The sequence below is a fragment of the Rutilus rutilus genome (assembly GCF_951802725.1).
Source record: "Rutilus rutilus genome assembly, chromosome: 7".
In the NCBI taxonomy this organism is placed as follows: domain Eukaryota; kingdom Metazoa; phylum Chordata; class Actinopteri; order Cypriniformes; family Leuciscidae; genus Rutilus; species Rutilus rutilus.
The window spans coordinates 4,125,643-4,141,004 of NC_140221.1; the positions used below are offsets into that span (position 1 = coordinate 4,125,643).

Below are 15,362 nucleotides of genomic sequence, written 5' to 3' on the forward strand. Positions count from 1 at the left end.
TTTCATTTGTATATTAAGTTGTGTATGTGTAATATGTATCTCTGTTCTTAATTTTTAATAACAAAGAAAATAGTGACAAAGATTTTAGCTTCGCCACTTTGACCTAAATGTCTGCCATTCTTTTTTATTTTATATTTTGTTACCTATATTTTGTTATAAGGCTTTGTTTTTAAAATAGGGACATTAGTTTGGCTGTAATGCTCAGTCACATGCAAAATAGTAAAACCAACATGAAAAAGAATCATGATAAAATCGTGATTTTTTCTGAAAAACAAAACAAAAATTGTGATATTATTGCCATATCGCCCACCCCAGGTGTAAAAAAGTGCCTAGATGCTAAAAATGTGTTATTATTGATCATTATATCACACTACAATTAAACATAATGAAACATTCATTTGAATTGAAATTGTTTTATTAGCTTAGCTAATATTATTTATTAGCTTTTTCTAGAGATTGCAGTCATGCATGACATGGTGAAAAATGACTTGAAATAATACTGAAAATAGGTTAAGATGAATGTTAAAGGTGTGCCCCCTAAAAGCACAAGTGGCCCCTGCCTGCCCCATCCCCCCCCCCCCCCCCCCCCCCCCGTCGGAGAAGTCTCACTCCGAGCAAAACTGAAAAGTTGGCAACCCTGGTACAGTTTAATATGTTATTAGATAGAACTGTAATAGAAAGTAGACAGTATATGAAAAAAAGGTTATTAGCCTATGTGGTTGATGTCCAGTGTTGCTAGCTGAGCAGATAAACATATTCATGTTTGGCTTGGTCCCCTCAAAGTTGCGTTGGATTTTCTCTTCAGCATAAAGGTTTAGAGACCCATCTATCACTGTTTTCCATGTTTGTATAGTTAGTTTATGGAGTAAATATATAGGCTCTATAATCTGTGTGTTTACATTCTAGCTGTTTTAAAAATGGCGGGTGCTGGTGTTCCGCGTGCGTTCGGTCAATCAGCGTACACTAACGTCACGGATAGTTCCTATAGTGCTGGTTTAGACCCTACTCTGAAGTAGGACCTAAATTAGTTCCTACAAATGGAGTTCCTAGAACTAAAATCGTTCCTAGTTCCTGCGGTGCGAACACGCCGACATCCGGGTACTTTAGCCAATAGTTCTAGGAACTGTGAAAAGGTTCCTCCGGTCGGAAAGCGGCTTTTGACAGTTACAGGTGGGAATAAAGAACCCTAAACTCAAACACATCAGCATATAAAGGGTTCTTCAGGACGATACGGTTCTAAATAGAACTGTTACTACGTGTAAAGAACCTTTAAAGAACCGTCTTTTTTAGAGTTAGTTTAGCTGAATTAACTCAGTTAGCTTTGTTTTAATTAATTCATTTATTTTATTTGGCATCTCTCGAGCTCGCCTTCCACCTTGTTTTTGCTATTGTTATTTGTGTTTGGTTTTTTCTCTCATTGTCTGTGAAAATATTGCAAGTATTATTTTCTCTTCATCTTTTCACTTTTGGCACTGTATACAATAAACACTTTTGAGCGGAGTTTTGATTTGATCCTTTTTCTTTTATTGCCCTGACCTTCATATTGAGTTACACACACCTCTTTTTTAATGTTATACTCTCTTTAACCCCGAGCCAAACACAAAACAAAAATTCGAAGGGACGTAACACTAAGTCAAAAGAATGGTTAAGAGAAAGTTAAGAGAAGATTTCATCACCCGTCATAAACAAGGTACAGGATACAAAAAGATAGTGAAGGCACTAAATGTTCCTATGTTGGAAGCATAGTTCGCAAGTTCACAGTTAAAGGAACAGTGGTTACACTACCTGGACGGGGCAGAAAATGGACGCTATCAACGGCTGCAACCAGATTTCTGAGAAGGCAGGTTCAGAAAATCCCTTGAGTGACTGCAAAAGACCTGCAGCAAGACTTGGCAACAGGCTGTTTCAGCTGCACAGTAAGGTCACAAATACGTACAAATACGTACTACTGACCCAAAAGCACAAGAAAAGTTGGCTCCAATTTGCTCAAAATCATAAATAAGCCACATATGTTTTGGGATTCTGTTCTGTGGAGCAATGAAACAAAACTGGAACTTTTCTGCCCTATGGATCAGAGTTATGTCTGGAGAAAGAAGAATGAAGCAAATGCTGAAAAAAACACTCTTCTTAGCTGAAGCTGGGGGTCATTGGACCTTCAGAACAATGATCTCAAGCATGCCTCAAATTCCACCAAGGCTTGGTTTCAGAAGAAGTCCTGGAAGATTCTACAGTGACCATCACCGTCACCTGACTTGAACCCCATAGAAAATCTCTGGTGGGATTTGAAGAAGGCGGTTGCAGCACGCAAACCCATGAATATTACTGAACTGGAGGCCATTGCTCATGAGGAATGAGCTACTGTATGATTCCACAGAAACGCTGCTAGGAGCTGGTGTCTGATTATACATCTCGTCTGCAGCAGGTCATAACAGCAAAAGGGTTTTCAACTAAGTACTAAAGATCCTTGTCATGAAGGGGTTGAATAATTTTGAGACTGAAAAAGTCATTAAAAGATACATTTTCAGTTGAATTTGGGGAAACCACTTGAAACATGTTGTGTTGAGCTATTTCAATTACTTTTGTTTGATTTGTTCATTGCAAACAGCTGAAAGTCTGTAAAAGTTGCCAATAAACCTGATTTGCAATGGGGGTTGAATAATTTCAATTGCAAATAAATATATATATATATATATATATATATATATATATATATATATATATGTGTGTGTGTGTGTGTGTGTGTGTGTGTGTGTGTGTGTGTGTGTGTGTATAAAACATTCATTATTATTATCAATGTTGAAAACAGTTGTGTACAATTTGTGAAAGTTCAAAAGAACAGCATTTATTTAAAATAGAATATGTTCTAACATTATAAATGTCTTTACTGTAACTTTTGATCAGTTTAACTCATCCTTGATTAATAAAAGTATTGATTTATTTGATTTCTTTCCCCCAAAAATAAAATTAAAATTCTTACAGACCCCAAACTTTTGAACGCTAGTGTTTAATGTTACAAAAGCTTTAGATTTCAGATAAATGCTGTTCTTTTCAACTTTCTATTCATCATAGCATCATGAAATAAAAATGTAAAAAACTGTTTTCAACATTGATAATAATCATAAATGTTTCTTGAGCATCAAATCATATTAGAATGATTTCTGAAGGATCATGTGACACTGAAGACTGGAGTAATGATGCTGGAAACTCAGCTTTGATCACAGCAATAAATTACACTTTACTGTATATTCACATAGAAAACAGCTGTTTTAAACTGGAATAATATTTCACAATATGACTGTTTTTTTATTGTTTTTTTTTTATCAAATAAATATATATATATATGGAAACAAATGGAAACTGATTTTAAATTAAAAAAAAATTTTTAAGAATTTATTTTAAAAATATTGAAATGGAAACAGTGATTTAAAATAATAATATATCTATTTTTTCAAGTTTTTACTCTATTTTTGATCAAATAAATTAAGACTTTAAAAAAATATATATATTCCTGTGATGAATAATTCTAATATGCTGATTTGCCGCTCAAGAAACATTTCTGATTATAATCGATGTTGAAAACAGTTGTGCTGCTTCATATTTTTGTGGAAACCTGAATACCATTCAAAAGTTTGGGGTAGTAAGATTAACATTAAAGACATTTAAAATGTTATAAGATTTATATTACAAATAAATGCTTTTCAACTTTCTATTCATCAAACTGTTTCTACACTGATAATAATAATAATTGTTTCAAATCATCATATTAGAATGATTTCTGAATGATCATGTGACACTGAAGACACTAATGAGGCTGAAAATTAGATTAGGCTACATTTAATTATACATTCAAATAGCCTTCGCAACATTACTGTTTTACTGTATTTTTGATCATGCAGCTTTGGTGAGCATAAGAGAAATTGTATTACTCCAAACTTTTAACCGTTACTGTAACATTTTCCAGTATGAATAGCAGATTAAGGGCACATTAAAACAGCAGGGGTATATATATTTATTTTTGGGAAACAAGCCGTTGCTGCGAAACAGCCGTTTGAACTGTTTAATGGCTGAAGGAAAATAAAAAACTCTAACAACCCAAAAGCGTGAAGCGTGGGAAAGACATCGGACCTTCATTCCCTGGCCACAATAAGGTTTATTGTGTAAAAAAAATCACGCTTCTGTGGTTCAAACGGATGGAAATGCGCGTGCCAGTCGTTGAGTCGTGTGGGCTTCACACTTGCGAGACAAAATCCTGAGCCCAAGACGTGTTAAACCAGGTTCACTTCAGCCTTTTGTCCAGTCATTAGCATCTCTCAGATGTCTAGGAGTCTTTCCCAGCTTTTAAACACCAGTTTAGTAGAATAAACTAGCACAAGAGCGGTAAAGAAGAGTTTTAATCCTCAATTTCTCTTCGCGTGCTGCTCATAAGAAGTGTTCTTCTCATTATAGACTATGTTCGTGCATATTTGTTTATTGTTAAAAAACTGTAGCCCATAACTAGAGTAAAAAATGATCCAAAGTCGTGGGCCAGACTGTGCGCGCACACACACACACACTCTTTATACGGCAAGTCAATAGGCTACTATAGCAAATCTTTGTTTATGCGGATGTCTCCGTCAAGGTGCCAAGGCACGTGGCGCCCTTTCGCACTGTTTCTTCATTATCTGAGCAGACAAACGAGCACAGGAAGCAGAGGTGTGTGTGAACAGAAGTCTTGTGGAAGTGTGCCAGATATTCGCCTCAGACATTCACACTCGCGCGACACATTTGGTCGCGCGCATTTCAAAGGCTTTGATGATCAAAGCGCACTTTAAATGTCCGGCGCGTGCAGAAAGCGATCATTAAAGCTGCTCGTGACATCAGCAATTAATATCATTTAGAAGAAAAAACAACTGATTCATTTGAAAATTTTAATGATGGAATGTATTTGCTTCAATCTCCAAAATATACACCTATAAATCTGAGCATAAAATGGAATGTCATCATGAATAAATAAATGTGCAAAATAGATAAATACATACATCAGTTATGTATTACAAATGATCATACACCCAGTACAGATCATGCAAAGAAAAAGAAAAAAAAAATCTGTGTAAAAAATATATTGCCATGTTTATCATACACTATTTACACATTTTACATTTCCAATGAGATGTCAGATGATAAAATCAATACACAACATTTTATTTTTTGGAAATAAACATGTCTCTCTGCAGCCTATTTTAGAAGAGATGAACCATGTCTGATTATTACACAAGCCCGCTGTTTTTGAGTCCATGTCTCGGCCTCGATCTCTCTCAAGGCCAGGGTCTCCAGACCGCCTGACTGACCGCTGCTTGTTGCTGAGAGTCGGGCCGGCCCGTCGCATGCTGTGTGTTTGAGTGTGTGCTTCTGGATGGAAACCTGTTAGAGTCTGGCACAATGTTCCTGCAAGCGGATGGGAGTCTTTGTTTGCAAACAGAGTTCTGCTGCCGTGCGTGTGAATCTGGAGCCTGCGTTCTGGAGGAGTTCTGGACTCTGACGCTGGTTGACATGCAGGGTCGAGACAGACGATGACACATCGTCTCTGAGACAGAAGCTTCCAGTCCGCGGGAATCACCTTCATCCGACAGGAAACGGGCCGCTTTCTGAAGACATGAAGAAAAGCCGTCCACGAACTGATGTTTCTCTCCTCCTTCCACATCCTTTGCTTTCTTGGCCCGAGCGACAGACTTTTGCAGGAACAGGACGGTGTATTCCAGGATCTCTGCTTTCTCTAGTCTTCTTTGAGAAGGACTCTGAAAATGAAAGAGGAGAATTTAGACCAAGCAAAACACAGACTTGACAGAGAACTCTTATATAAAGGTTCTATATTGACATTGATGGTTCCATAAAGAACCTTTAACATTCATGGAATCTTTCCATTGCACAAAAGGTTCTTTATAGTGGAAAATGGTTATTTTAAGAACTGTTTACTGAAAATGGTTCTTCTATATGGCCTTTTTGGAGGCTTTATTATTAAGAGTGTATAAGCTTATTATGTTGAGAGATGAAAAAGCATGCTGTCCTTACATTATGCTCAGGGCCTTGCAGAAGAAGAGTTCTCAGGTTCTCCAGACTCCGATTCATTCTGTCTCTTCTCCGTCTTTCTACCTGAGGCTTCAACAGCTGCAGAAAACATTAAGACTAGTGTCAGTGGACAGGTCAGGGTTTACAAGCTTATGCCAGGCTGCAATGTTAGAGTTTTGAGATTCATGCACAGAAATAAATATTTACCTTTCTGTCCATTTTAATGGTCTCAGTCTCTCCGAGGATTTTCATGACACGAGTGCTCCAAACAATGGTTTATCTCAGTGATGATCCAGTAAAGATCCGAGTTCTCTTCAGTGAGGTCTGCTGGGTAAAGATCTCTCCTCGAGCGCGCAGACAGTGAGTTGCAGGTCTGAAACTGAGCTCAGGTATTTATAGGCTTCCAGGCGCGCGTGGCCACAAACCACGCCCACTATCTGTCACAGACTGAACGTGAACGCGCACTGCTCTCGTGCAGTTTGTTCCTAGCTAAAAACAAAACTCTCAAAAATATATAGGCTATATTATTCAAAGTTATTGTAATGTTGAAGATCACGCCTATAAGCTGTAGCCGTTTAATATTAATCACGGACATGGCTGAAGTCGAAAGCATTCGAGTAGGCTAATATCGCGGTACAGTCTTACAGATTTATTACAAATAGCTACTTATTTTTTTACCTATTACTGTAGTTAGCTAACATATAATCTCCACTGAATTGGTTGAAGACATTCAGGCCGATTTTAGATGAAAAGCACTGATGGCACACGCTCACTGACACCTAGACTTCCGTGGGCACGTGCGCGCATGAGGAAACACCTTCAGTAAATATGCATATCAATAGCCCTGCACGCGCCGCTGGTGACACAGACGCCATTATAATAATAAAAAGCTCTCTTTTAATGTCAAGAGTCTTGTGTGCTTCGGCTTGGTTTCGAATTGTGCATATTTTTTAACGTTTTCGCATAATTGTACCACATAATTAATGCAGCAAAAACAAAAAATACAACTGCAATCTTTAAGCCTGCATGCGTTGCAGTACTGCGGTGATGTTATGAACAAGCGACCCCAAAGTTGCATAAAACAGCAGAAACAACTACATTATAAACAATTCTTAAATATGAAATGCATTATCAGAATGTTCAAATAATTCTTTGAATAGCATAAGGCTGAATCCAGTCCATGTTAGTTCCTTATTGACGCACGGCAGGATTGCGTTTATTGGTAATGTAAGTCAGGCATCAAACGCGCCTTGTTTAAACTGAATTTAAAGTCGCAATTATCCATTTTATTAAAAGTAAATAAATTACGTTTTACATTTAGCTTTAGGCTATAAAGAAACAGGGGACTGCTGTGCGTAATAATAAATGAGCGCGTGCCAATCCACGCTTTGTGGATTTGTTTTGCTCAAAAAAGGCACAAAGTCGCAGTAGCCTAAATATCTGGGTACAATAAAATGTGTAAAATCTTCAGGGGGGAGCAAGGTGACGTGTGTTCACACCTCTTTATAATTCTGTAGGGCGCGTGCCGCGTGCCAACTTCACGCCTGTGAACAATGCGCGCGCGTGGACTGCAGCATCCACGTGTGCATATGAAAGCGTGCGTGAGCATTATTCATTGCACCGAAATCACTATGTTAATAGACTCTTGTTCATTAATGTTCTGAAGATAGCGTACATCCTTTCTTAGCGCAAAAAGTGATCAAGGCTTTAAAGATCGAGCTATAATGTTAGATCTGTAATACGAAGACAGCACGTGTCTAGTTCCCGTGGAAATACGAATATGCTAAAATATGCCTAAAGGTAAAGGAAAGATGGGGAGGAATTTGACAAATGTGATTGCACACTATTTTGAGTGCTTTATCTCCACGCCTTCTATCGAGGTAGCAGAAAGTGCCTGACCTGATGCACCGCAGTTCATATTGTGAATGTCAAAACACGCATGCAAGTGATAAAAATGGAGACTATATGTGAACGCAGGCTGTGTTATAATGTTTATCGAAGAGTAGCGTGGGAACGTCTCTGTTCAGTGATAGCTAAAATCCCGACAGGTAATAAAACAGGACTGAGGTGTGAGCATGTTCCTAGGTGAGGTGTAAGTTGTTCGTGTTACTGCGAGAGCGTGGCTAAAACGCGTTCCCATCATAACACTCTTCAAATTATTGCCTGTTGGCGAATTTTAAATATTTACACAATTTCGTGCCCTTTGTGCAAGTTTATTATTCTCACTTTAGACGATACAGCACATACATACACTGCCGTGCATATTGTGAGTTTGTGTTTTTGGTACAGCCCGTTTGGGGGAAAAATTCTCTCTGTACAAGTTCTTGGTGTTCAAGAGTGGCCACTATTGACGCAAGCAAACCGACCCATCATTTTTTCTTTTATTTGAATAGGCTTTTCTGCCTTTATAACAGCGTGAAAATTAATCATTTCTCACTGTTGTTTACCGTTCTATTATTTTTTTGCTCAGTATCTATTAAAATAATATAGATAGGCATGCGTATAGACCAATAGTATGCTAATATCCCCAGAGAGGCCGTCTGGTCTCACCTGCGCCTTTCTCATTCTCATGCGCGCAAACACACCAACCCTCACGCGCTTTAATGGCCCTGCGCGTGCCAGTTGCTTTAATCTCGGCCTTTTGAGTGCAAATGTCTAATGGGTGTCGCTAAGTAAAATAAGAACAAAGACAGGCAGAACAATCTTTAGAAACTCTAGCCTATAGACAGTCTTTAAAAAAATAATATCATCCCAATAACTTCTGTAGGCTATACACAAGATCACATTAACTTCATGGTCTGATGGAAGGCAATCTATAAACGGCTAACTGCAAAGGTGAAGAAAGTGAAGAGTGTATGTGAACGCAGACTGCTCTGTGTTCTCGTGTTTATTGGAGAGAAGCGTGGGAACCATCTCTGCGCTCGGCTAATAATGTACAAATTCTGACAGGTAATAAAAAAGAGCTGAGGTGTGTGAGCAGTGCGTGTTACTCGGAGAGACTGCTTAATAGCTGGTTCCCATCATAACACTCTTCCTATTCTCTGTAGGGTCTTGTCGAGATTTAAATGTTTACACAAGCGCGCAAAATAAAACTTTTTCAAATATTGTTGTGTATCGACAGAGAAGCTTGATGTTGTCTTTTACAACAAAAAATATAGCGTTAACCTATGTTGTTGTTCCAAAAAAAAAAAAAGAAAAAAAAAGTTCAATGTTCAAATATATAATTTTATGAAACTCATTAAACCAAACCAGATTAAATCAAACCAACAAGTTTGACAACACACCCGAGCATGGGTTCGCCCGTGTACGAGGATGGCAAGTTTGCATGGAAGCCCCTATCCGCCATAAAAAAAACAAAAAACAAAAAAAACATGCTTATGTCATACTAAGTCATAATTATGAGCAGAAAATGTGAAATTATGACATAATGTCAAATGAGAGACAAAAAAAAGGTCATACTTGTGAGATTAAAATTCGATAATAAAACTTTTCATCAGTAAGGCTTTTCATCAAATAATTATGACTTTCCAAAGCATTCTTTTTTTCTTATTAAATGGGCTTCCATAAGACGGTGGAGCAATAGCCTATATAATTCTATAAATATGTATAATTGTATACCAGCAGGGGGCGAAGGCAACGAGTCGTTTGTCCAAAACAGGTTCATCGACACACGTTTGGTGTTAACAAAATGTGTCAATGGACCCATAAGAATAGAAGCAGTAAAACTGGGCCTGAAATATATAACATAGAAGGGGGAAAAGGAAATAACTAATAGGCTATTCATCATTAGTAGGCTAAATAATTTTTTTAACATTTTTAAAATTATCTTTAGACATAGCCTACACACATGTAACCACACATTATAAAGAAAGCTTAATTGCCTTTCCATCAAGACTATTCAGATAAAACGAATGAACCATGGTGGGGTTTTCAAATATTACTTTGACATGTTAATAAACCCAGTCACAGCTTTTTTTGTGTGTGTGTGTTGGAGTTAGGGTTCCTTATTGCTTTTTTGTTGTTGTTAAAACTGTAATTGTCCAAAAAAAAAAAAAAAAAATTCTGGGGCTCAACCACTCAACTTCACACTCTCAGCAAGTTCATAGTTATGCTAAATATAAACCTTTAAACTGGCACCTGGTCCCTTATTATACCCATTTTCTTTTCATTTTTTTTAACAGAAGGTATAAGTGAGACCAGTTAAAGGGATACTCCACTTTAAAATGAAAATTCTGTCATCATATACTCACCCTCATGTTGTTTCAATCCTTTATGAATTTCTTTCTTCTGCTGAACAGAAAGGAAGATACTTAGAAGAATATCAGTAACCAGACAGTTTCTGGTCACATTGACTTCCATAGTATATTTTTTTCCTACTATGGAAGTCAATGAGACCAGAAACTGTCTGGTTACTGACATACTTCTAAATATCTTCCTTTCTGTTCAGCAGAAGAAAGAAATTAATACAGGTTTGAAACAACATGAGGGTGAGTATATGATGACAGAATTTTCATTTTAAAGTGGAGTATCCCTTTAAGGATATTTCTCTCCTCTTCTCCACTAAGCAAGAAGAGATATTCAGTTTGGTCCATAGTTCAAGCTCTAATGGTGATAAGAAAGACTTTACTCTGGATAGCAGCTTCAAGTGATAAAGCGGTAAAACAGGTACATTGGGATTGTACAGAGACATACACTGACATCAAGATGATATCTTTCCTGGGAAGCAAGACAAAGCCAGGCCTCATTTCGTACACCGTACAGTGGACGGACCCGATTGCAGTCCAGATCTGTGTCTCACTGAAAACGAAAAGGAGAATCAGACAGTGTGTGCAGTGACGAACACAGATGTTGAGCAGAGGTCTTCTATCAGGTGAGATTGGGCAAAACTGCAACAATTATATCCTCAATTCCCAAACGATTAAACAGTGCAATTAAAAGAAAAGGTGATATGACACAGTGGGAAACATGCCTCTGTCCCAACTCTTCATGTGTTGTAGCCATCAAATCAAAATGTGCTTATATTTACAAAATGCAATTAAGTTGGTCAGTACAAAACATTGGAAATCTTTTCTTTGTACTTTTGTCAGTTAAATAAAGTGTAAAGAGATTCTTGATTTAATTGCATTTTACAATATGTTGTAACTTTTCTGGAAATGGGGTCGTATTTAATCATGCAGATCAATATTCAGCTATTACTTATTATACGGTTAATAATGTTCTTTAAAGCACTATTAAAACTTTCATGGTTCTGCTGTACCAAAAAGGTTTCTGCTGTGCTTACAATAATCTGGAACTGTTTCAAACCATTTTTATTAAAAGAGATAGATAGATATACTGTAAAAAAATAAAAATAAAGGACTAATAGAATTTTAGTGGGGTGTGTCAAGCTAGTAGCCATGCTTTTGGGTATTTACTTTCTTCTATCACAGTCAAAGATTTTTATGAACCATTTAATAAAACATTTTTTATTGACTATTTGAAGTAAGTTTTAAGCAGGCTCACGCTCTAGCGGAAATGTTACTGCATTCAACATAATAAGAAAAGTGCAGGATCAATTCAGGCATTAAAATATTAATATTTCCCCAGGTTTCACAGACAAGATTTGAGCAGTCTCAGACTAAAATGCATGTTTGAGCTTTTTTAACTGAAAGCATCTGTAGTGAAACTAAGCTTTTTTAAATAGGCTTTTCTGCCTTTATTAGCTACAGCGTGAAAATCAATATATTTGCACTGTTGTGTACCGTTCTATTATTTTTGCTTAATATCTATTCAAATAATGTAGGCAGGCCTATACGTATAGACCAATAGTATGCTAATCTGGCCGTCTGGTCTCACCTGCACCAAACCAATCAAGCCATCTTGCAAGTAGGCTACACTTGGAAGTTTACTGAAGCCCCCTAGTGGGCCGTGTTAACACATAGACTTTAAGATGTTACTGGTGCTTAGACCTCAAGCCAGATGATCCACGAATGCATGAAATATCTCTTCTACTAAAAAGTCCCTCTGATGCTGTGTGTGTGCATCTGCTCAGTGTCCAGCCGTAGCCTAATGAGCACAACGATGGGTCAAGTTCATTGTGCGAACCAAATGGCAGCTATGGGGCAAAGTGAACCAAATGCTGTGGGGTAAATTGAGCCAGCGTTTTAACGCCCACCATTAGGCACTGAAGTTAAATTAAATCTCTGAAGTATAAGCTGGTATAATTTCTATGCAATATTATGCAACTGGTTTACTTCAACATATGCTGTTGTTGTTTTAGTTTATTTGATAGGGACAGTACAAGTACACCAAATCCTTCTCTGATGAGAACCAGAAGATGCTTTTCACCATTATCATATCTTTCCACCTGTAGTCCCTAATGGCCTAACATGTTCGACATTGCCAAAAAGCTACCATGCCAAGAATCTTTTGACTAAAATGTTTATTAGTTTCAGTGACATTTATTTAGTCATTCTAACTCTAATTAGTTTTTATTTCATTTGAACAAACTCTCTGTCTGTTTTTGGAAAGGTTGTAACTTTGGTGGTCAACATATTGTTTCAGAAATGCATAATTTAAAGATATTTAAATTTCAACTTCATTTAGTTGATTTTATATTTGTTATAGCTTTAAGAAAAGAAATGCATATTTGTAAAAGGAAATTTGATAATTAAATATGTTTTCAAAAGAGGTAAATTATCTTTAAAATTTCACATAAGTTTGAATCAGATTCATTTACTAGATGGTGCAACTTACCCACTGACTCAACAACTTAGAATAATTTGTCATAGAGGCATTCTGAACATTTAAAATGATAGGAAACATCCTGAATTTAGGCTATACTTTAATTGTACTTTTGCTACAATTTCCCTTAGCCAATCTTGAGGACACATGGCTCATCTTACCCCACTCTCCCCCTACATATCTTTTATCACTGATTAATCCCTGAGATTGAGCAATTGCAATAAACAATTGCCATAATAATTTATTGAATAAAATCCAGAAATATTACATTTTCATGTTTTAAACCAATTTCTCAACTCCTGGATGCTGGCGAAATTTCGACCAAGTTCAACACATGCAAATCTGGCGGTTAAGATGTATCCCACATTTTCTATTTTTTTTTTTTCAGACCTTTCAGTCTTGTTTACTGTGTGTTCAGCGGGCGCGTGCTCACACATGCTGGAAAGCGTGTGTAAATCACACCTCAGTGCAACAGGCGCTCAAGTGCCGACCGCTTCCACGTGCCCATCTGCTCTCTCCAGCAGTGCTAACTTTTACATTTGACTAATTGCTCGACGGTCGGTCATCAGACAGCAGGGATGCATATCAGTAACCAACAGCTGAATCCCAATGGTTTTGCACTGACCAAGATGATTCTACTAAATTACTCAAACACTTTGCATCTTCCATACAAAGCAACTTCAACGTCCGATTTCCGTAAAAAGAACAATCGAGGCGACCTGAGAAAGTTTCACATAGGATTTCCTCATCTTGGACCCTTGGCATTCATAATGTAAAGCCAACACATTATCATAACGTTTGGAAATCCAGTAGCTTAGACATTTTCTTTGGTCAATGTTGAGTTTTGTCACTCGATTGGTATTAGTTTATGATTATATTGCAATGAAAAGCGCGCGACCGTTTGTCCATGGACCTCACGCCATATTCACTGTTAAAGAGACGTGTTAAAAGAATCATAATGCTAATGGAATTATGAGCGAGGTGTGTATGATGCCACCACTTTACTTGACCAAACAGTAAACTTTCCCACGGGATTTTCCATAAGGTTAGACTTAGGCATGGGGTCAAAAAGTGAAGCAACACATGGCCAGAAATAATTTTAGTGACCTATATTGTCAATTTAGGAAGAGAAAATATATCCCTTTGACGTTAGCCTATTCTCTTTATTGGTGCGCATGTGAATGAAACCAAGTGGCGTTTTGCAACGTCTAATCTCCTATTTGCCAGCATTTATTGTGTAGACTTTCGAATTATGAATTATTGTTTCTTTGTTTTAAATGGCACCCACTCTGGTGCGTGTCATTTAAAACAAAGAAACTATAATTCATAATAATCGTTAATAATTCGAAAATAATCATTCTAAAGTCAAAAAAAAAAAAAAAAAAAAAGAGCAGAAACTCAAATAGGCCTATTGGCATGAGCTAAAGATGGCATTTAAAAGCTGTGCTTGGACATATTTCTTCTTTAATATTTTATGCATATCAAATCGCACATTACAAGTTGAGCTCAACTATGTTTCCTATATGGTGTTTACTCTTTTCTGCAGATCGTGAGATGAGCGCTGAAAGTTGACCCGCTTCAGGTGCGAAGGCCATTAATGCATGAAGATGTTGAGCATAATGAAATTCTAAACGCCTCTGAAAGGTTGGGTATTCTAGTCTGGCGCTGTTAGTGTGAGTGTGTTCGTTTTTACACATGTGTAGTGCCATAATATTCTGTTCCCACGAGAAAAAAAACTGAAGTCTCCCATCGCACTTACACGGCTTACGAAAATCTGCTTGAAAACATTTTTACTGAGAAATTAATCAACGACCAACATTATCAATACTGAACAAAATATGTGTATCATTTGAAGCTAGAAAATAGTAGACCGCCTATCATGAATTATATTAATAGCATACGCGAGTTTTCATAATAAAAGACAATTTTGCATTTGAACATTAGGCTAAACATTCAATTGTTACGGGGGGGAAATAAGTAAGGTTGGTTTTTCTTGGTCAGAGGTCGTGAACTTTAACGGGAGGAGCGTGTTGGTAAATTGAGTGTCAAGAAGATTGTGTTCAAAATGCACTGCAATTTGGCTCTGTAGCGTATTGACTTATTGGCGCAATAAAATGAACAAACTAGTCCATAAAAGCATAAGCGTTCTATTATGATTGGTTATTCTAAGCAAACTTCTAATGGCATTTAAGATATGTGCAGTTTTCATTACCATGCGTTTATATTCACATTACATTATTATATTCAGATAGGCACGGGCTATTCGTAAAACTATCTTGGCAAGTGATGGGAAACTTCAGTTTTTCTCGCTTAATATCTGCTGTTACAATTGTTCTTTGATTTAACCTAATCGATTTATAGTTTCTTATCTTGGAATATATTAAAAGGGTAATTGATAACGGCAGAAAGCCATAAGGGGGGCACGACCATACGGTCACGCGTCATTGACACTTCGTCACCACCAATGACAAGCCAGCATCCCCAATAAAGGCCAAGGTTCGCGAGGACTTTTTCACAGTAGAAGAATTTTCTCAAGCAACACAGAAAAACGGGAATATACGATTGCTGGTTTATTTCATAATCTTCGACAGAGC

The 15,362-nt window shown here is 37.2% G+C and overlaps 1 protein-coding gene across 1 annotated transcript; it reads right to left on the reverse strand.

Moving 5' to 3' along the window:
* Window positions 1-4,901: 4,901 nt before the first annotated feature.
* On the reverse strand, window positions 4,902-6,394 carry her7 (hairy and enhancer of split related-7). Its single transcript, XM_084414002.1, has 3 exons — window positions 6,253-6,394; window positions 6,049-6,144; window positions 4,902-5,774 (listed from the first exon to the last, which is right to left on the reverse strand). The coding sequence occupies exons 1-3, from the start codon at window positions 6,295-6,297 to the stop codon at window positions 5,295-5,297; spliced, it is 621 nt and encodes a 206-aa protein (XP_084270128.1). The 5' UTR covers window positions 6,298-6,394; the 3' UTR covers window positions 4,902-5,294.
* Window positions 6,395-15,362: the final 8,968 nt, after the last annotated feature.

What these genes read in the sequence shown, in the direction of transcription:
- her7 (XM_084414002.1), bottom strand. Translation starts at nt 6,297, where the DNA reads ATGAAAATCCTCGGAGAGACTGAGACCATTAAAATGGACAGAAAG. An exon ending in CCATTAAAATGGACAGAAAG is followed by an intron (nt 6,145 to 6,252) that starts GTAAATATTTAT and finishes TGTTTTCTGCAG; the next exon opens with CTGTTGAAGCCTCAGGTAGA. An exon ending in TGCAAGGCCCTGAGCATAAT is followed by an intron (nt 5,775 to 6,048) that starts GTAAGGACAGCA and finishes TTTCATTTTCAG; the next exon opens with AGTCCTTCTCAAAGAAGACT.